Genomic DNA, 21513 nt, shown 5'->3' on the forward strand with positions numbered 1-21513 from the left:
CGGCCAAAATGTTCCACAAACATTTTAGAAAAGGAACAAAATGGAAAAGAGGAGAGAAAAAAAAGAGATGGTGCAAGAATAGTCTGAGGCTATCCTTGCTCCATTGCCATGGCATTTAGGTCCCAGAAGCAGGGGGGAGGGAGGAGGAGGCCATTGCAGAGAGTTTGAGAGGAAGGTTGGAGGCAAGGAAGAGAGACAGAGGAGAAGGAAGAGCAGGAGGAGAGGGAAAAGGAAAACCCTTTCTCTCTCTCTCTCTCTCAGCCTCTCTCTCCCTCTCTCTTCTTCTCCTTCCTTGCACCACCATCCTACTCACCGTCGCATCATCCACTGATCCGGCCGGCGATATCACCTCCATCCATCCATCACATTACGGTCGGCGTCGGCGGCGGCGACGACGAAGGCGGGTGAGATCTCACCGGAGAAGTGCAGGCGGGCAGGATGCAAGGAGGAGGGCCACTCAGCCCCGACGAGCACCGGGCCACCTCGCCGCCGGGGATAATGCACCACCAGCCGGCGATGACGATCGTCGTCGCCGTGGACCGTGACCGGAACAGCCAGCTCGCCGTGAAGTGGGTCGTCGACCACCTCCTCACCGGCGCCTCCAACATCATCCTCCTCCACATCGCCGTCCACCCCCCTGCCGCCAACCGTACGTCGATCGCCGGATCAGCCATTGCCATGTGTCTCTCTGCTGCAACTGCAAGAGATCGTAAAACTGATGTGCATTTTTTGTTTTTTTTTTTGGTGACGTAGATGGATTCGCCATGGCCGAGGCGACGCATGGCGCGTTGGAGGCCGAGATGAGGGAGATCTTTGTCCCCTTCAGAGGATTCTGCACCAGGAATGGGGTAATCAAATATTTAGTTTCAGATCAACACAAGAAATTAATTCTTTCAGATCAAAGACATGAACAAAAAAAATACTTAATTACGAGAACGCATTTTGTTTTCCATTGTTGATCGATCAGGTGCATGTATCGGAGTTGGTACTGGAAGAGGCAGACGTGTCAAAGGCCTTAATAGAGTTCATCACCGTGAACAAGATCCAGAGCATCGCGCTCGGCGCATCCAACAGAAATGCATTCACCAAGTAAATCAATCAAAGATCAATAATTAGTTTCGTTTTGATTTTGATCCGATTTCGATCCAATTTTAAGGTGTTGTTCTTGGTGGTGATGGTGGTGCTGCATTGTTTGATGGTCAGGAAATTCAAGAACGCCGACGTGCCGTCCAGCCTGATGAAGGGCGCGCCGGACTACTGCAACATCTACGTGGTGGCGAAGGGCAAGTCGGTGAACGTGAGGCTCGCCAAGTGCGGCGTCGATGGCGGTTGCGGCGGTGGTGGTGGCTACGAGGGCGACTCATCGATCAGGAGCCTGTACACGAGGAGGTGCTCGAGGGGGAAGCTGCCGCCGGCGACGCCGTCGCCGGACTCGTCGAGGCGGTCGGTGGACAGCCGCACCCTGCCGGAGCTCACCACGCGGCCGCCGTTCCGCGAGCGCTCGCTCCCGTCCTCGTCGTCCAAGCCCGTCGTGCTGTCCAGCAGGGCGGCGCCCGACTGCGGCGGCGGCGGCGGCGTCGACGGGTCGTACCGCTCCACGAGGCGGTCCGTGTCGAACGAGTCCTTCGTGGGCGACCTCGACTTCGGCCAGAGCTCGCGCTTCTCCTCCATGGACTTCTGCGACAGCCTCGACATGTCGTCGCTCTCCGCCAGCCCACGGGAGAGCAGCTCGCCTCTCTCCGCCGTGCGTTCTTGGACCACTTCGACTGCGACGCCATTGCTGCGACGCCATTGCTGACGTGGGTGTGTGTGCAGCCGCAGCGCGAGGTGGAGGTGGAGATGCGGCGGCTGAGGCTGGAGCTGAAGCAGACGATGGACATGTACAACGCGGCGTGCCGGGAGGCGATCAACGCGAAGCAGCGGACCAAGGAGCTGCAGCTGCTGAAGCTGGAGGAGGCGCGGCGGCTGGAGGAGGCGCGGCACGCGGAGGAGGCGGCGCTGGCGATGGCGGAGATGGAGAAGACCAAGTGCCGCGCGGCCATGGAGGCGGCCGAGGCGGCGCAGCGGCTGGCCGACCTGGAGGCGCAGCGGCGGCGCAACGCCGAGGTGCGCGCCCGCCGCGAGGCCGACGAGAAGGTCCGCGCCCTGGACGCCATCTCCAGCCACGACTTCCGCTACCGCCGCTACAACATCGACGACATCGAGCTCGCCACCGAGCGCTTCTCCGACGAGCTCAAGATCGGCGAGGGCGGCTACGGCCCCGTCTACCGCGCCTCCCTCGACCACACCCCGGTGGCCATCAAGGTGCTCCGCCCCGACGCGCAGCAGGGCCGGAAGCAGTTCCAGCAGGAGGTGGAGGTGCTCAGCTGCATCCGCCACCCAAACATGGTGCTCCTCCTCGGCGCCTGCCCGGACTACGGCTGCCTCGTCTACGAGTACATGGACAACGGCAGCCTCGAGGACCGCCTGTTCCGCCGCGGCGGCACGCCGCCGATCCCGTGGAGCCAGCGGTTCAGGATCTCGGCGGAGATCGCCACCGCGCTGCTGTTCCTCCACCAGACCAAGCCGGAGCCGCTGGTGCACCGCGACCTGAAGCCGGCCAACATCCTGCTCGACCGCAACTACGTCAGCAAGATCAGCGACGTCGGGCTGGCGCGCCTCGTGCCGCCGGCGGTGGCGGACAGCGTGACGCAGTACCGGCTGACGGCGACGGCGGGGACCTTCTGCTACATCGACCCGGAGTACCAGCAGACGGGGAAGCTGGGCGTCAAGTCCGACATCTACTCCCTCGGCGTGCTGCTGCTGCAGGTGCTCACCGCGCGGCCGCCCATGGGCCTCACCCACCACGTCGAGAAGGCCATCGACGCCGGCACCTTCGCCCAGATGCTCGACGTCACCGTCAAGGACTGGCCCGTCGACGACGCCATCGGCTTCGCCAAGCTCGCCCTCAAGTGCACCGAGATGCGCCGGAGGGACCGCCCGGACCTCGCCACCGTCATCCTGCCGGAGCTCAACCGCCTCAGGAACCTCGGCCACGCCTACGAGGCGCGCATGAGCGCCGCCGCCGCCGACGCCGCCGCGCACGCCCAGGACAACGTCGGCTCGCCGACGGTGGTGGGCGCGTCGTGGAGAACGGCGGAGAGCTAAGCTAGCGGGAGGCCGTGTCAGTTATTTTAGAGTCACAGGAGAGGGTGGAATTCACACGGTACATTTACGGTCCTTTTTTTGTCGGTGTAAATCCTTAAATACCTTGGTGTTTGTATAGTTGACAAAAAAAATTAACATGTTCTGCGGTGGTTCGCTCAAAATTTTGAGAGGTGTCCGAATGATTCTTTTTTCCTGGTTATACAGCAGAAAGATTAAAAAAAAAAGTAAAATGCACCCGCGGTCCTTAAACTTATAGGAGGTTTCACTTAGGTCCACGAACTTGCAAAGTACACGTCAATGTCCCTAAACTTAGTTTATTGTATCATCCTGGTCCAAAACCACGTTTGACTGTGGTCTTGCCTACGTGGCACGCCACATGGACAATGGCATGGAATTTTTTCTCCCTTGTTTTTTGGACCCGCCGACCGTCTCTACGTGCCCCAGCCTAGCCCCCCACCCCCGCCGCCGCCGCCGCTAACGACGACGACGAAGCCCGAGAGCCTAACAGTGGAGATGGACTCCGAGCCTGAGCTCAAGGCGCCGCCTCTGCCTCCACTTCTTCCCCTGCCACAGCCGCAAGCGGACGGTGCAGCGAGACTGTGGAACCTGCGACATCGGACGTGGCGGCGCCCAACCGCCTCCATGTCGTGGGTGGCGGCAGTGCCCGTGTCATCCTCATCCTGACGCCAGAAGCGCGCGCCGTTCTTGGTGGCGCTCACCCTGGAGGAGATCGAGGAGGACATTTATGTGCCGCCGTCCCCTCTCTTCCGTCAGCGCCACCATCCTCCTTGAGTCGCCGCCGTCCCCCCCCCCCCTCCCGTCAGCGCCGCCGTCCCCCTCCCTCCCGTCAGCGCCACGTGGTGTGCCACGTAGACAAGACCACGGTCAAACGAGACAGACTTATACTTTGAACTATCAATACTTTGTTTGGCAAATGGGATTGGGAAATAATATCCCACCATCAAAAGGGCAATATTGCATCCTTGCCATCTATTCTTCACATCTCATTTAATCCTAACCATTCATCCATTTCCATTTCCCAATCCCACCTCCCATATCCCATTTGCCAAACACAAACTAAATGCATGTGATTTAAGTGATGCAGCAAAGCCAGCTACTAAAAAAGATCTATCAAATTTTTGGATCGATAGAAATATAGTCATAATTCGGCATATTTTAATCTAGAAATTAATATAACACAATAAGGGCCCATTTGAATCACAGGAATGAAAAACAAAGAATAGGAAAAACACATGATTTGAAGTGTAAAACAGAGGATTGCAAAACACAGAAATAACCGTTTGATTCGATCATACAAAAAAACACAGGAAATAGATGAGAGGGATAGACTCAAAGAAAATTTTCCAAGAGCTTTGAGCTCTTGCTAATTTTCCTCCAAAATCTCTATAGTATTGTCCATTCCATAAGAATTTCAAAGTATTGGATATAATTCGATCCATTGATTCAAAGGCATACGTATGAATTTTTTCTATAGGATTGAAATCCTCCAAAATTCCTATGTTTTTCCTCCAAATCAAAGGGGCCCTAAACATGACATATGCTAAAGTGAGTGATTCTAGCATGGTGATAAACATGAATATGCTAATAGGAATAATAGCATCTAAAAACATGTTTTACACCGAGATGAGGATAATCATATACCCAGAAAACGCTCCAGATGATGATGAGGTATTGTTGTTGTTGCCTCCGTTGATGACGTTTTTTGTTTCTCCATTGCCAATGCTGTCTCCTCCTCCATTGCCTGTGATTGGGTTGGACGATATGTTGATGCAGAGGAAGAAGACCGTGGTGTAGAGGATGCAGTGCCGAGAGGAGTCGCGCGAAGAACCACTCCCCAAAATCTTGATCGCCTACTTACCCGTGCAGGTTCTTAGATGGATTGAGGAACAAAAGGGTGGGATGTGTACCGTGAGAAGAGAGGAATACGAGAAGGACGAATAAAGAAAAGAGTGCTTATCTATGTCTATCTCGGTGATGGAAGGTTAACAGAGAGACGTTTCGGCAGTAATATTGAGATGCTTAATTGCTCCATACATTAGAGCCGTAATGACTATCCATCAGTTATTTTTTCAGGAGTAATTGAGACGCTTAATTGCTCTATATGTTACAGTCGTAATGGCTCCCGTCAGTTATATCATCTTTACTCACAATAATGCAACGCTCGGAAGGGGAGGAGAGCAGCCAGCCCAACCCCCGCCCCGCCACGGCCAGCTCGGCTCGGTGCGCGCACGCATAGCAGTCCCATGACCACCTCAAACGCTCAGCATGTGCTCTCAATTAGCAAGCTATTTAAATCAAGGTCCCCCATGTTGGTTTTCAAAATGGTATTATTCTCTTAACATTAATTATGGCTCATAAAATTTACTAGGATTAAATTGAGCCTAGCCCATTTAATTCTAGCAACTTCTCATGGAGCATAATCTAAGGTAGTGTTAAGAGATGGCATTCTGGATACTCTATTTGAAGGGCATGTGCTGGGAGAAGTGATTATGTGGTGGAATGAAGACCAGACTTTCTGCAATTTTACTTAAAAGGGAATCGCTAAAATACTGTACCAATTTCCCAAGTACCTTAGCTCACTGGAACTCTATCGCAAAACAACAAACAAATATGGAATATATTTGTGTTAATAATTAGAGTAAGGTTTTCAGAAAGTGCTAGAGCTAACTTCAAAAGGAATTTAATACCATAATATAGTCATAATCAAGTACAAGAAACCATTGAGTACATAGGCTGACCTTAATCTTTCATATTCCTCTTTTTCTCTTTAGAGATTTATCCTTAACCATAACATGTGGAGCCTTAACAACACAGTTTGCTATGTAGCAGTACTAGGGGGGTATTGGTGATTTCCATCGTAGAAACTAAAAATTGCCTTCATAAAAGGCACTAGTCTTATTAAGCACATCATCTGCTGTTATTTTTCGCAGCCCATCTTTGACCGAATCACCAGAAATAGTCTTGTACCCACTGTTGCACAGATGGAAAGGGCCATCACTGGAAACGTCCCATGAATGCTCACCACAGACAAGAAGCTGAAATTTCACTGCTTTCCTGATGAACTCCAATGTGTAACGCCAGAACTTCACATCAAGGTTAGCTCGTAACAGTCTCGCAAACATGTTTGCAGCTAGGAAAGCACCTTTGATCTGCGTTGCAATCCTCCTGAGGATTTGTATTAGCTCCTGATGCTCTTCTGAATTTGAACTTCCATAGGTAAAGGGCTCGGAAGAAGTACCAGAACTCATGCTGACGGAGCCTCTTCAGCTTGAGTGCTTGTGTCGTCCCCAACCTTGAGATGGTGTCCACTCTGCTGATAATTATGATTTTGCTGCAACCACTGTCAATAATGGATGAGCAGAATCCTCTCCAAGACTCATCGTCGATCTCGTCATTGACAGCCTCAACTACAACCAAAGACATCATCACACTAGAAGCGACTAGCTCCCTTCCCTTGATGAAACTTTCATGATTCTCTTGATTGTACTCATCAACTCTGCCTCCCTCCTATGTACTCCCTCCGTTTTTTAATATATGACGCTGTTAACTTTTTGACAAACGTTTGACATTTCGTCTTATTTAAAAAATTTGTATAATTATAATTTATTTTATTGTGACTTGATTTATCATCAAATGTTCTTTAAGCATGACATAAGTATTTTTATATTTACATAAAATTTTTGAACAAGACGAGTGGTCAAACGTTGGTTAAAAAGTCAACAGCGTCATACATTAAAATATGGAGGGAGTATCAATTATCTCTGTAATTCACCATGTTAAATATTATGGTATTGACTTTGCTTTGTCCGGTAGTTCGATCCAAATTTCATGCATGGATCTCATCCGCAGCCATGGATGTTTAATTTCTTCTTTCTTTTGAATCGTCCAAGATTACAACTATTAGTGTTGACTCGTGAGTGTCTTTGATCCATATAATCCTGAGGAAGCTTCTAGGCGGGCCTCCGGTTAGCATAAGTAAAGACACATTTTCTTCCCTTTTATTTCACGGGCAAGAAAATTTATGGAGTTTTTTCTTTAGATAATGGAGTTAATTTATGGGTGACTTTAGTGCTTCACCGTACCAAATTTTAATCGAGAAAATTCATTATTTGCCACTCACAATTACCCAGTCTACTTGCTTACCATTATTCATACTTAGTTTTTCCCATTATATTCCACTCTTGTCCTGTTAAATTATGCGAGCAAGCATTGAACTTTGTGCCCTTATTTGAAGTTCCCATGACCTAGAAGAAGAAACCCCGAGATGAGATCCTCTGACTTTCATGTAAAGTTAGAGAGCTATAGTGCCATAACTTTAGAGCTATTTTTAGCCGTCCGATCCACCACAAACGAACAAGATCGATCGGTACAGTAATTTGGTGAACAATATCTCTGTACAGTAAAATCCACTGCTTTATACCGTTGCTACAGTAATAAAATGCACGATACTGTTTTGCATTGTAGCACAAGACTTAAAATACTGTGCTTCCCTGACTTTAGATGCGAGGAGCCGGTTCCAGAAACCCCTTGTACTGAGTTTTGGCACGTGGGGCCAAAAGGAAAAAAAAAGAGATCATTTTTCCGAATGAAACATTGCTTTGGCTGAGTTTGCAGGGTTCCCAACCAACGCGAGATTAATTAAATATTAACTTAAAAAACTTGAAAAATAGATTAATATGATTTTTTTAAAAAATAGTTTTTCTATAGAAAATTTTTGTAAAAAAACATACCGTTCAGTAGTTTGAAAAGCGTACACGTGGAAAACAAGGAGGGGAGTTGGGAACTCTAAAGAAACAAACTCAGCCTCTGTTTGGTTCGCTAGAGTCCACTGGATTAATGCTGTCATCACTTGGTATCAGTTTCAGAGTGCTAAGAGTAGAAGTGTAGAAGTAAAAGTGAAAAAAGTACAAATAACCAAGCTAATATCACTATAGTCAACATCAAATACAGAAATTGTTGTGTACATAGAGTGATACTAAACTTTCATATTCCTCTCCTCCTCTTCAGAGATTTATCTTTAGGCTGCACAATCTGTGGAGCCTTCTTAACAACACAGTTTGCTATGTAGCAATAATAGGGGGGTATTAGAGACTTCCATCGTAGGATATCAAAACTGCCTTCAGAAAAGGCATTGGTTCTGATCAGCATGTCATCTGCTATTATTCTTGGTAGTTCATTCACCAAACAACCAGCTGCAACAGTTTTGTACCCATCATTGCACAGATGGAGAGGGCCATCACTGTGACCAGACAGATAGTAGTGGCGGCTATTGCTAACAATGTCCCAACTCCCAAGAGTACTCACCACAGGCAAGAAGCTGAAGTTCCACTGCTTTCTTGATGAACCTCCATGTGTAACTCCAAAACTTTACATTCAGGTTAGCTCGTAGCAATCTTGCAAATATGTTAGCAGCTATGGAAGCACCTTTGATCTGTGTTGCAATCCTCCTGGCGATACGCAGTAGCTCTGGATGTTCTTCCGGATCTGCAGTTCCAAAGGCAATGGTTCGGAAGAAGTACCAGAACTCGTGGCGTTTGAGCCTCTTGAGCTTGAGTGCTTGTGTTGTCCCTAACCTTGAGATCGTCTCCGATCTACTGATGACTATCATTTTGCTGCAACCATTTGCAATGGATGAGCAGAATCCTCTCCATGTCTCGTCACTGATATCGTCGTTGACAAGCTCAACGACAACCAGAGACATGGTACTAGAAGCAACCAGCTCACTTGTCTTGAAGAAACTTTCTTGATTCTCTTCATTGTTCAAATCATCGCTCTTGAAACGAACAACCCGTGAGAAATGCTCGCGCACGCTCTCCTCGTTGCAGACGTGCTCGATCAGCGTGTTCTTCCCGACTTCTCGGGGGCGGATGATTGGAAGAACACGCAAAGGAGAATCACAAGGTTGAAGCAGAAATTCACGGATCAGCTCTTTCTCTTCGTGCCGACCAAACATGCACTTCTCCCTGAACAGGTGAGTGTCGTATGGTCGCTGAGGCAAGCATGGGCAGCCTAGCAAGAACACAACAAACTCCTTCGAGTCATCGGTGGCAGCTTCCAAATCCTCCATGGCAGCCTGAAGCTTCTTCAGTTTGAGGGATGATGATGATCGCCTTCGTTTACCGGTGATGTGCTGTTCTTGGAAGGCGTTGAGAATGTAGTAGCCTTGGTACATGCTCTGCATTAGCTGCCTGAGCTGTAGGAGCATACCTTGGTTGGAGATCTGCCGGCCATGGGCTTCCTCGACGATGGTTCTTGCTCTGAGGAGCAGCCATTGCAGACGCTCAAGCTTATGATCGGCGGTGCTTTGGTTGCTGTACTTCGTGATGAGGGAGGAGATGAGGCGGCTGATAATGTCACTGGCAACTACAGATAAGAGTGTGTCCATTTCTAGTGGAAATCAAATCGATTCGAAGTTAAACGGATGCCTTGATGGGAATAGGTTCGAATCCTAGCTTTGAGAGCGAGCAATATATGAATATATAGTAAAGCATGTGTTTGATTGGGGTTGATTGCTGCATGGTCTCGTTTTGGTCAAAGTTTTGTCAACATCAAAGAATGACAATAATGCTTTATGGCAATGATTTGACATATAGAACTTGACTAACAATGGACATTACAGATTTTTTTTCAGTTTTTTTATTCGAAGTGAAGTAGTATGGGGGTTGAATAATTAATGCAAGTATGTGTTCTAGTAATTGATGGGGACCGGCACCCTAATGGCTTGCTTAGTCAATCCCCAAGAATGAGGGATTGGAGGGAATTGAAAAGGAATAATTCCACACAATCCCCTTAATCCCCTTGTGAAAGGGATTAACCGAATGAGACTTAAGAGAACCTAGAGCGGTATTGTATGTTTGGCACTGCTTTTCCTTGAAAAGCAGCATCTCATTTTAAATTTAGAATTTGATCTTTAAAAAATTAAATTTAGGGTTTTGTTCTTTGCCACTTCTATCGCCCAGCCTTGCTTTTCATGATTTCTAAAAACATCACTAAAAAAATCTACCTAAATTATTCTGAAAAATCACCTATTTCATTTTTTACCTTCTTTTAAGAAAAAACAATGCCAAGCTTTCTAGAATTATTTGCATTGAGATTTTGATGCTTGTAGTTAGAAGGCGGGTAGCCGGGTACCCTGAACAAACTGTACGGAAGGAAACTTGGGAGCATCATCACTATCTGTTCCAGAGGTGTAGCTAGAAAGATTTTCGAGCCCGAGCAAATTTCAATATAAATAGCATTTGCTATATAAATTTCACCATCAATTTATTCATCAATATTCAATTTTATAAATTTAATGGAGTTTTCGCCGGTGAGCGCGGGCTAGCCGGGCGATGGCTCCGCCACTTATCTGTTCCTCTTCTTGTAGCTGGGAACATACTCCACATTAGCTGGGAACATACTCCACATAAGCTTCGGGTGCACTCACAGTACACCCACCTAGCAAATATCATGAAAAAACCTAGTTAAATTTGCACAAGTACTCTGACAATATTACATTTATGTATGAAGTCTTAGCATCAAATTCAGAGAGAGATAAAATTCTAACATATTTATACTATTAAAATTGTTATATTTTTTATTTTTTATTAGGGCTAAAATATAATTAATTTAAAACTGGTACTTTACACACATATATACATAACTATTGGAAGTATATGTACATTTTTCTAGATTTTCTTTTTACATTTGTTAGTTGGTTTGCACGATGTGGATAACAAACATACGTGGAACACCCACTTCCACGGCACTGGATTTATGTCTATGCTGTGCAATTAATACGAAGGGGTGAACTTGTATTTTCTTAAAAAAATTCTCTCCAATTTTTGTTCGGTAATTATAAAATAATGTCTTTGGTATCCTATAGCTAATTACACTTTTTTTTTCCTCCGGCATTGACACGATCTAGCGATGTCCCCCAGCCAATTACACAAAATTTGGATGTCCTGTAGCAAACATCATTCTTGCTAGATATTACTACCTGGTAAGTACATACATTACAAACTGCTGAAAATCTGAGCCAAGCATGCTACTTACTGTAAATATAAGCAAGCTACAAACGGATTCAGTTCCGCATCAAGCCGCATTCATCAGGAAACACCAAACTGAAAAGGCACACACCAGATATCTGCACCAATTCTGACTGATGAACAACACATTCATAGATCGACAGATACTAGAGAACTTGCTGTAGATATAGACTTCAGTTGGAGAAATTGCTTTGGCTGCTATAAATTCTAAAAATTGTGCTTTGGACATAATGTACAAGTCATGACTGACAACAATGAATGGTCACAAAGAAGATTGACAGGTAAGGACGGAAAACAAGCAGAACTGCAAAACTAAGTGTCACCTTACATTAGTTTTCAGCAGATGGATCAGACACATGAGATGTAGCAGTCACTCCCTCTGTTTAGCTTTCTATACATGTATGGCATTCAAGGAACTGTGCAGTCATGCATATGCTGAATCATTTCAGTGTATTTTTCCAAAGGAAATCTACCAGTGTAATCTCCATGTACCCAACCTGTATAGATAAAACATATTGGTAGACAGAGTTTGAAAATTTACTGACCAATCATACATACTACCAAGGTGTCAAAGAAGTGTAAAAGGGCATATCATATGTATGCATGCTGCAAACTAATCTACAGGAAGGCAGAAAAAGTTGATTTCTTCAGATAGCTTTTTGCTGCCTAACAGCTTGTGATCTGCACAAATTAAATGGCAAAGCAAAAATCAGCCTGCCCATAACAAAGATCCAGATGAACCTCAGCCATTGACAAAATATTCAGAAGCAAGAGACTGTATTTCCTTTTCCTCTTCAGCAACTAATAACAGATGGCACCATCTACTGATATATCAGTGATTCAAAATAGCGACAGATACTAGTGACCCGGGGTACAAAATTGAAAAATCTCCCCCTCAGTTCGAGTCTGGCAAACGTGCCGAACGAATTCTTAAAATGACACAGAGACTGACTTGGAGATGCAAAAACATGCCGTAGATCCCTAACCCGGTCACTGCGAATTGAATTTAGATGCTTCCTAGTACTACCAGTATCACCAAACACTCTAATACTAAAAATGCTACCCCAAAAGGGGCTCTGCTAGTGGAACTAGCTCTCACCTCTCAGCTTTGGGGCTTGTTCCGATCTGGAAAGACAAAATGGTTCTCAACTCGAATGGGGTGTGGACCCGAAAAGCGATATGAATCATACCCAAAAAGTTCAACGGGACAGAAATTCGAGTGAAAACCTGAAAATTTTCACAAGTGATATATAGCAATTCCCTTAAATTTATAGCAAAATCAGACCTTACTTGAACAACACACCTCCAAGCTTTCCTCTCGACCACCTTTTTATCAGTAGCCTTTGGATGGATCCAAAGAGATGACCAGTCAACCGCCAAGAAAAATAGGATTCTTGCTGCAAGAGAGATACTCTATTCTGATCCAGAGCATATAAAACAGCTGAGGCAAAACATATGCATATCATTGCAGAACTAAAGCTTGATAAGATGCTATCCAGCTGCAGTTTTAAAACTTTATGTACAACAGGCAGCTTCGAATCAAGTATCAATGATTGCTAGTATCACACTCAATACCATCAATCTCATCATCTTCGTCGTCTTCTACAACATGCGCAAGGGGATTTGCTTGCATCTTCTTGAAATGGCTTATAAAGTCTGTTGCTTCTGTGATGAGAGCATTCCTTGCAGCCTTCACACCACCTGCCTGTTGAGTCTTGACAGAATCCAGAGCTTTGGACCCTGCAGCTTTTTTACGAGGCCTTGTTGTGCCTTCTCTGCGGGACAATCGGTCAACATATTTCTCATGTAAGATAACATTTTTTATAGGCTTCAGAACTGCTGGGCTCGGTTCAGCGGGGTTTATGCCAACATTCTTTACAGTTTCCAACCTTGCTAACAGTTTTTTCCCTGAACTGTTAGGAGTCCCAGGAGAATCCTCAAAAGAGAATTCCACCGGTAGAACAGTTGGTGATGTCTCGAAAATTGAGAAGTGATCAGCCTCTTGAGTTTGGTCAGTGAGGCACTGCTTCTTCAGTAAATGTCTCACTGTCTTCTGTGCTGCTAGGCTCTTCTGCTTGGCAGTCCGTCTTCTGAAGGAAGGTTCCAGGACGTTTGGATGTTTTGGATCAGACAATGTGAAATGTCCAAGAGGAGAAAATTTCATTTTACTTGTTCTAGGACGAGGAGCAATTGGAGTCGGTGTTGAAAGATCAGCATGAACTCTGCTCAAGCACTCTTCAGCAGATTTTCCAGGAACCTGAAATGGTTTAAGTCAGCGATTGCTGAACTAATAAATGATTAAGGTAGAAATGTACATTAAGCTTGCCACTGAAGTATTTCAAAGAAGTCCAACTAGGATTGTCCACTGGGCACTGCTGCCACATTTATGACAACATAAGCTAAATAGCACTGGAAAATTAACTGAAAGCAAAACAAGTTGTACTAAATCTAGTTGCAACAACACTAGATAGAAGTACTGAAAAAAAAAATAGTTTGACACTAAAAATCCTTGCTGTATGACTTTAATTGCCACATTCCTTTGAGTGTCAGTGTATACTGAAAACAAAGGAGATACTAACAATCTCCTCTAAGTGCTATTAATTGCAATGCATGCCGTGTTACTGGGCTACGGACCAGCATATACAATTTACTTATTTAACAATTGTCAAATCTGTGTACCTAGTTATTTGACATGAACTTTGCATCTTAGATATTGTATGGATCAAAAAACTACTACATCATTACTGCTTTTTCCTACAGTGCAAGATCAATTGGGAATTTGGGAGTAATTAAGAAACAAATGACAAGTGAACTCTACACCTGTAACAACCCATCACATAATCAGGAAATGCATAGTCTATTGTTTAGCTTATTTATCACCCACCAATAGTGTGTTGGAGACTATGGTAGATTTTCAACATGTGTTTACCCTTTTATTTGATGTCTGCCGTACGGCAGTCTCTGTAAGAAGGGAGAACTGAAGGCAAATTGCAACAGAATTGACACGTAATGAGTCATGAATAACTAAGGTCCATTGATGAATCATTCCTGAAAATATAAAATGATTTTGAGTGCAGCATTTCAACTCCAGTAAAGAATCATGTTTCTTCAGGCACCTCTTTGCATATTATTATCAATCAGCTGTTGCAATTACAAATAAATGATAGAAGCACTAAAGCAACAAAACAGAAGGATTGGCAATACCATTTTTGAAACTTTCTTCCAGAAATTTGGGGATGGTCGAGCAGTGAAGTAAGCTTTGTGCAATGCCATGTCCTGCTCTTCTGTCCAGTTATTTAAACCACATTGTGTTTCTCGTCTTTCACTCCCATTTAGCTCTTTATTGTTTCTCTCAGCATTCATCAACCTTCCATCACAAAATTTAGGCTGTGGCATTGAAGAAGAGTTATTTTCACCCTTTTTGTGACTGGTGTTTCTAGGCTTATTGGTAGGTGTACTTTCTTGGCATTTTAGGGACAATGATTTGGGATCCTTATGACTCTGCCTCTTTGATGAGGACATTCTTTCTTCTGTTCCTCTCTTCCTCTTTCTTGCCAGCTTCTCACAACAATTGGAATTCAGCTCTTCCTTCTGAGTCTTTTTGCATGATAGATCTGGAACCCTTATCCTGGGAGGAATGCCCTGGGAATCTTGACAAAATATTTTTTGTGAATCCTTGTGGCTTACCATCCTCATAGAAAGCTTTACCACGGTATTTTTCTGGCTCCTTCTTGATGAACTCTCATGATTCTGGTCCATACTAAAAGCATTTTGACTGTTTTGATTATGACGGAGCCGTAGGGATCTTCGGAAAGGCACAATTGCTGACTGCTTTCCCCTTACCATAGATTCCTGAAAGTAGTAGAAATCACAACACTGTTTCTCTGAAGACATAAATGGTACATAAAATGATTTAAGCATTCCAATTACCATTAATATTAGGATTGGACAGGCATAAGGATCCAACCAATCTAAAGTAGAAATTAAGAAATAAGCACAGGAACATGATAATTGGTAGGGTAGAACAAGATTTTGCTTGGTAGGCATGATCTACTGGAGAATGTTACTATTCAGTGTTCAATTTTGATGAAATGCTCAAAACAAGAGATAATGACAAATTTTAGGGGGGGGGGGGGGGGGGGGGGAAATTGCGGTTTTCTGTCTATCAAGTCAGAAAATAGGGAATAAAACATGGAACAAAAAAAATCAGGAAGTAAGCAACAATGTCACATATCTCACATGGTCCCATATATCTCCCATATACTATTAACTTCAAAATAACTGTCCTGGTTAAGCAATTTCAAAACAAGTTTTGAACCATTAACATAACCTAGCCAAGATTACCTCCGTTATTTGAAAAATGGACATAACCTAGCCATAAGTTCAATGAAGAGCTTTGAATATTGAATTTGTTGGATACTTTGATGGCTATTTCAAACAAACTGCTACTGGTTTATTATTGTTTCAGATGGCACAACTAAGGGCATGTACAACGGTCTTTATTAGTGGTCTCTCTCTATTGTCATGCAAGTAAATTTGATGATATGGAAGAAAGAGAAAGGAGTATGGTTGTTAGTGCATGACAACGGCTCAGAGTCGATGGTGGTGAAAGAAAGGAAAGAAGAGTAAGAAAAAGTATTTTTATACATTAATGATTAGAGACCATATTGTCTTTAACTGTTGTAGGATGCTAGTCTCTAGATAACGTAGAGCTCATATCTGACTCTACCTTTATACATGCCCTAATGTAACAAATCCACAACCATGAGGAGACAATGGAGGATACCTTGCACACCCCGTCGACCAAAGCCGGGGGATTGCCAGCGAGGCGTGGGGACCGACGGGGAGGAGCAGGCAACAGGGGCTTCTCTGCAGCGTCCTGACTCCGGCTGCCGCATTTACCCGTATCCTTGGCTTTCTTCGGGGCAGCTCGCCTCTTGAACGATTGGGCCTCCTGCTCCCTCTTCTTCTTCTGGTTCTTGGCTGAGGAAGAGGGTAGCAATGAGGGCGAGGTGGGAAGCGCCGGGTGGTGAGAACGTAGCCGCCCCTTCCACGGAGTACCTCTGGCGTCCGGGGTGCAGGATTCGCGTTTCTTGGCCATATGTTTCTTGGATTTATTCCCCCTCAAAGTGTTTATCTGTCAAGAAGCTAGCGCATTGGATTTGAGCAGTGAAAGAAAATAATGCTCATGTTCTTAAAATCTGAAATTTCTCACACATAACGGACAAGTTTTCAGACACGGGCGGATCTAACATGGGACATGGGGGGTTCAAAAAAAATTTTAGGAACAAACCAAGAAAACTGTTAGTATTAGTATTAAGGTGAAGGCAAAATTTGTAGAACAGAAGCTAGGGTTTAGCACAAACTCGACGTGGGTAAACGGAACGGATGGATTCTCACCAGTATGCGGCGGGGGGATCGGCGGGCGGCGGGGCGAACTCAGTCGGAGTGGCGAGCGGACGGGGAGATATCCTTGAGGATGACGATTTGGGGCCTGTACTGTGTCTGTGTAGGAGCGGTGGCACGGCGTCGGCGGTGGAGTGAGAAGAGGAGGAGCGGCGGCGGCGGCGGCGCACGGGAACGGCTAAGAAACTAAGAGCAAGTTTAATAGTATAGCCAACTACCGGCTACAAATAATCTATAGCCAATTCATACAATAGATGCTTACTATACTATTAATATCTGGTCCCACCTGCCATACATACATTATATCTTGGAGTCCGTGCTATAGCTGACTACAGACCTGTTTATAGCTGGCTGCTCTTCTCTTTTCTCTTTTATCTCTTTATAATATGTTTATAGCTGGCTTATAGTCTGCTATTTTACCTGCTCTAAAGCAGACCAAGAGCCAAATCATATTCCACTGCGTTATCTCCAATGGGATCACAGACAAATCTGTTTTTCCGATTCCCAGTCAGTTCTCTCGACTCTCTATCTTCCTCCAGGAAACCGAGCTGTCTCCTCGAGTTCCTCCTCCCGCTAATCAATCTCTCCCTCACATTCTTACCAAAAATTAAACCACCTTATGACCATGATCCATTTTTGCAACCGGTGACTCCTCATCTCCTAGCTGCTCAGTCTCCTTGTCCTCCTCTACGAAAAGCAGTAGCAGTTCCCTCCTCGTTTTCTCTTTTCGCTCAACTAAGACATCAACTCCTCTGCCACCTTCACCACACCACCGTCCATGCCACACCTCCTATCTTCCTCACCTCCGGTGTCATGCCCCGCATCCCCGCCACCAGCCGTTCGCAGCGAACTTGCACCATCGCCTCTCTCTCCATCGCCATCCACTGGGCTGTCGTGAACTACGTCGTCTTCGTCTTGCTGCTACTAGTGCTCACCATATTCCGGCCTCCGAAGGGCACGGGCTGCTGCCTTGGGACATCGAGGAGACGCGGTTGTCACAGACAGTGTTTGAAATTTCGGTTATTTCGGCCTCCACCAACAATCACAAATCTCCCTGAAATTTTCAGTTTTTTGTCAAATATAAATTTGGTCAAAATTTGTTCAAATTCAGTCAAAATATGTTAAAAAAACAGCCAAAAAAATACCAAATTTTCGATGATTTTGGTTTTTCCAGCCCCCACCGGCAAAAGCTAGGGTTTCGAAATTGCAAACCCTGGTCACAGAACCGAATGAGCACAAACCTGTCACACCATTTGCCATCCAAGTTCGTCGTCTTCCCTGCAGGGGCGAATCTACCCATTAGGCAGGGTGGATCGACCGACCCAAAACCCAGTTATGACTCGTGTCGCTCCACACCCCCAAGACCTCCTACCCTTATATATTAGTCATGGGCCATCAAAATTAGGTATAACAAGGTGTGAACGCACAATAGATTGAGGCAGTTATGCGATTGAACTATTAATACGAATATGTGTTATATTCGATTGCTCTTATGAAGTGAACATCTCTATTCTCCGCCCCCATCTATATTTTAAAGTTGCGTCCGCCACTGTTCCCTGCCTCATGCGCCATCTTTCGTAAAGCCAAACACCGTCGCAATCGACTCTATGTCAACCAATCGGCGTTACTTCCACCTCTTTATCGTGGTAAGCACCTGCGCTGCTTCCACATTCTCGTCGTTCTTCCTCCCTAATCATCATCTAGTGTGAGCATGTCATTTTGGTTCCATTCGCAGATCACAAATCGCATCATCATTGTTCTGTTTTTGAGACAGCCACCATTTCAACATCATCATCGGTGGTGACTCACCCTCCATGTGCGGTAGCCATCACATGCACGCAGAGGAGGCGTCGCCGTCGGGGTACTTGAGCTGCTGTTACCATTTCATCCTCATGTTGAGACCTTGTTCACAGGTGAGTTCCTGGTTTTCACCATCCATTGTCGTCCCCTTCCGAATCAACTTCTTTTTTGAATAGCAAAAATTGAATCAAATTGATGAGATGGGTCCATGTTTCATACTCCCTAACACCTCTCCCATCTCCTCTATAAAAGCCGGTGTCTGTCTAGTTTGTTGTCCTCTCTGTTCCCATCGACGCTCGCCAACGTCATGCCCTTAAACGTCACCGTCCACTGTCAAACTATAGCACTGCTGCGTTTTGTCTCCAAAAAATTGATGCCTTCTTCAAATCACAAGCAAATATACCCACCCCTTTATTGATCCCTCTCTTATGTTCCTTTTATTCATCTCAAGACGTTGTCTCCTTACTGCTTCGTCCACCGTTCTTTTAGCGCACGCCGAGATGTTGCTGGATTGGAGCTCCACCACTTCGCTTGTACTCTGTCTCCATGCTGTTGTCATTGCTCACCATCACCAGAAGAGCACGGCTGCTGCATCGCCAATCGAGCCAGCACTATCACCTTAACAAAGTGCATGCTTTGCTTTGGAGCAAACTATACTTTCCATGAGAGCTTACCCATTATGTAGGATCGAATCACAAGAACTAAGCCAACCAGAGGGGGGGTGAATGGTTGGTATACCCAAAAACCGAAAACTTTTAGCGGAAATAAAAGTTACCCTCGAAATCGACGGATCGCGGTCTGACCGAAGTTGTCCTGCCGGTCTGACCGCCTGGTTGCCATCGGCCTGACCGCGGTTACATCTCCGGTCCGACCGCCGAGATCAGCTGCTGCTCGCTGTCGGTCTGACTGCCGTGCTCCCGCCGGTTTGACCGCCGAAACCCGGTAAACACAAATCGAAGAACTCTTAAAGTAGATGATGACTTTATTGATTCTCTCTATATTTGCAAACTGCACCGACAGCACTCCTTACAAAAATTTCGACTAAACTCGAAACCCTAACTCAAAACTCAACTCAATTGCTCTCAAAAGCGATACCGGGAAACCTCACGCTCCCCCTCTATTTATATATAAGGTAGGCAGCCTAAAGCCACGAACCAAACTCATACTAGGAGTCCTAAACACCTTAGGAAACCCACTAGTACAAGAAAGAAACTTTACATAACCAATCGTACTAAATTTGGACTCCTTCCAAATTCGACTCCGCATCCCATACGCACACAATACCTCCATCGTATGCCATATGGAATCTCCATCAACCACGTGCATCAACTCTAGCCTAAGTATCCCGCATGATCTCAGACCACCACGGACGTCGTCTTATCCCCAAGCCGACTCCCAGTCCATCACCACGAATACTCTCCCGAGACATTGAGTCACCTACACATGAAATAAACAAAGAAACCATATTCCGAGACCAAACTATCTCCAACTTGACTCATTAGTAGCAAACAACAGTATTACATACGTATAGTATCCATCTAGAAGTCATAATCATGAAGTAATCACGGATATCCAAACAAACAACCCGAAACTAAAACCGACACAGCGTCGGCCGGTCAGACCGCGGGCTGCACCGGTCTGACCGCGCATTACACGCCGGTCTGACCGGCTACCAGAGCCCGGTCTGACCGGTCACATGAAATAATGAATCCTGCGATCACCTGTGAATCCAATCATCTCCAAAACCACTTCGTGAATAAATTCCAAATAACAAAACCAATAATCTCCAATGCCCAATTGTTCATCACAGAATAATAATCAAAAACACATTTGATTTTACAATCTCCCCCTTGATGAACACATTGGCAAACCCATAAAAAATGTTTTGGTGTTTAGAAAAATAAAAACAAAAGTGATAAAAAGCACACTTCGTACAAACGTACACATCGTGCTCAAAAATCCAAAAGAAAACTTCTCCCCCTTTTTAAAAGAAAGAAATTCCCAATTGAACCAAAAACATGCTCTTCTCAACAACTCTCCAAAAATCCACCTTGCCTCTCCAAAAATCCAAAAATTTTCACATTACTTCTCCCCCTTTTGACAATGATTTCATCAAGCATAGGAATTATGTTCATTAATGTTCAAGAGCTTAGCATACATATAGCATATCAAGTCATGTGTTGCAATAAAAAGAAGATGAACCCATCTATAACAGAACAAGCATGCATTAAAGTAGAACCATGAACCAAAGATTTTACAATTAAGCTTGAATCAACAATCGAAATTCATGATTTCATACGATTTATAATGCAACATCTTAACAAGCACATAGGTTGAAGAATAAACACTAAACACATATACCTATTGCATTTATCACTCTTTCTCAAATAACCTTTAGCACAAAATAACCAAGAGAATTTTTTTTTCAATTTTTTCTTTTCTTGAGCCTTTTTGCTCATATTTTTCTCTTTTATTCCGGGTACGTCCCTGTCGTCAAGACTGTTTCCAGGGATTCGGCACCCATTATTTTGCTCACATCGAATACGTCTTTGTTGTCAAGACTGTTTCCAAGGATTCGGTATTCATTTTTTTCATATTTTATTCTCTTTTTCACAATGAGCAATTAAAGCTATTTGAGGAATAACAATTCAATAAAGCATATATATAGAGCATTTATAGATCAAACCATATGCTAGCATCAACATTGCATATTTTCTTAATTCAAGTATAGAATTTAAGTGTCATGCATCATCTCCCTTAAAGCAAAATCTAAATCTCATGAAAAGACTAGAATACATACAAGCTATGCTAGAGACAAATAAACCTTCAAAGTATTGCTAGCATGCACAAGAAAATACCATATGCATAAACAAAGCTCTCTTTTCAAAATTTTTCCATTGTCATATTATTGCTTGATAAAACCATGAGGTACAAACTCCCCCTCAAACCATGCCAAAAGGATGAATTATGCCCAATTCACCACGAAGAAAAGCAAAGCGATTAGAATCCAAAGGTTTAGTGAAAATATCAGCAATTTGCAACTTTGTGTCCAAAAACTGCAATTCAACATCTCCTTTCTCAACATGATCCCTCAAAAAGTGAAAATGAATAT

General features: G+C 44.7%; 2 protein-coding genes and 1 pseudogene across 3 annotated transcripts; 1 reads left to right on the top strand and 2 right to left on the bottom strand.

The window, feature by feature from the left end:
- The first annotated feature begins 106 nt into the window (after positions 1–106).
- Positions 107–3320, top strand: LOC127782298 (U-box domain-containing protein 35-like). The gene is made up of 5 exons (XM_052309447.1): positions 107–649; positions 754–848; positions 968–1089; positions 1204–1744; positions 1816–3320. Exons 1-5 carry the CDS (start codon positions 439–441, stop codon positions 3145–3147), a joined length of 2301 nt encoding a protein of 766 aa, XP_052165407.1. The 5' UTR covers positions 107–438; the 3' UTR covers positions 3148–3320.
- Positions 3321–8023: 4703 nt separating this feature from the next.
- Positions 8024–9596, bottom strand: LOC127760216 (disease resistance protein RGA2-like; annotated as a pseudogene).
- Positions 9597–12637: 3041 nt separating this feature from the next.
- LOC127760690 (uncharacterized) lies at positions 12638–16778 on the bottom strand. Of its 2 annotated transcripts, none has more exons than XM_052284988.1 (4): positions 16596–16778; positions 15982–16332; positions 14400–15047; positions 12638–13452 (listed from the first exon to the last, which is right to left on the bottom strand). In XM_052284988.1, exons 2-4 carry the CDS (start codon positions 16294–16296, stop codon positions 12742–12744), a joined length of 1674 nt encoding a protein of 557 aa, XP_052140948.1. In that variant the 5' UTR covers positions 16297–16332; positions 16596–16778; the 3' UTR covers positions 12638–12741. The 2 variants fall into 2 exon arrangements, with proteins under 2 accessions (XP_052140948.1, XP_052140949.1); XM_052284989.1 differs by having other exon boundaries at positions 15982–16343.
- Between the last annotated feature and the right edge of the window lie 4735 nt (positions 16779–21513).

Source organism: Oryza glaberrima, chromosome 1 (assembly GCF_000147395.1).
Source record: "Oryza glaberrima chromosome 1, OglaRS2, whole genome shotgun sequence".
NCBI classification, from domain to species: domain Eukaryota; kingdom Viridiplantae; phylum Streptophyta; class Magnoliopsida; order Poales; family Poaceae; genus Oryza; species Oryza glaberrima.

Excerpts from the sequence above, each read along its gene's own strand:
- LOC127782298 (XM_052309447.1), top strand. The coding sequence starts at position 439 with ATGCAAGGAGGAGGGCCACTCAGCCCCGACGAGCACCGGGCCACCTCG. Across the intron at positions 849-967 it reads GATTCTGCACCAGGAATGGG|GTGCATGTATCGGAGTTGGT; the intron begins GTAATCAAATAT and ends TTGATCGATCAG. Across the intron at positions 1,745-1,815 it reads GCAGCTCGCCTCTCTCCGCC|CCGCAGCGCGAGGTGGAGGT; the intron begins GTGCGTTCTTGG and ends GTGTGTGTGCAG.
- LOC127760690 (XM_052284988.1), bottom strand. The coding sequence starts at position 16,296 with ATGGCCAAGAAACGCGAATCCTGCACCCCGGACGCCAGAGGTACTCCG. Across the intron at positions 15,048-15,981 it reads TGGTCGACGGGGTGTGCAAG|GAATCTATGGTAAGGGGAAA; the intron begins GTATCCTCCATT and ends TACTACTTTCAG. Across the intron at positions 13,453-14,399 it reads GGAAGAAAGTTTCAAAAATG|GTTCCTGGAAAATCTGCTGA; the intron begins GTATTGCCAATC and ends AAACCATTTCAG.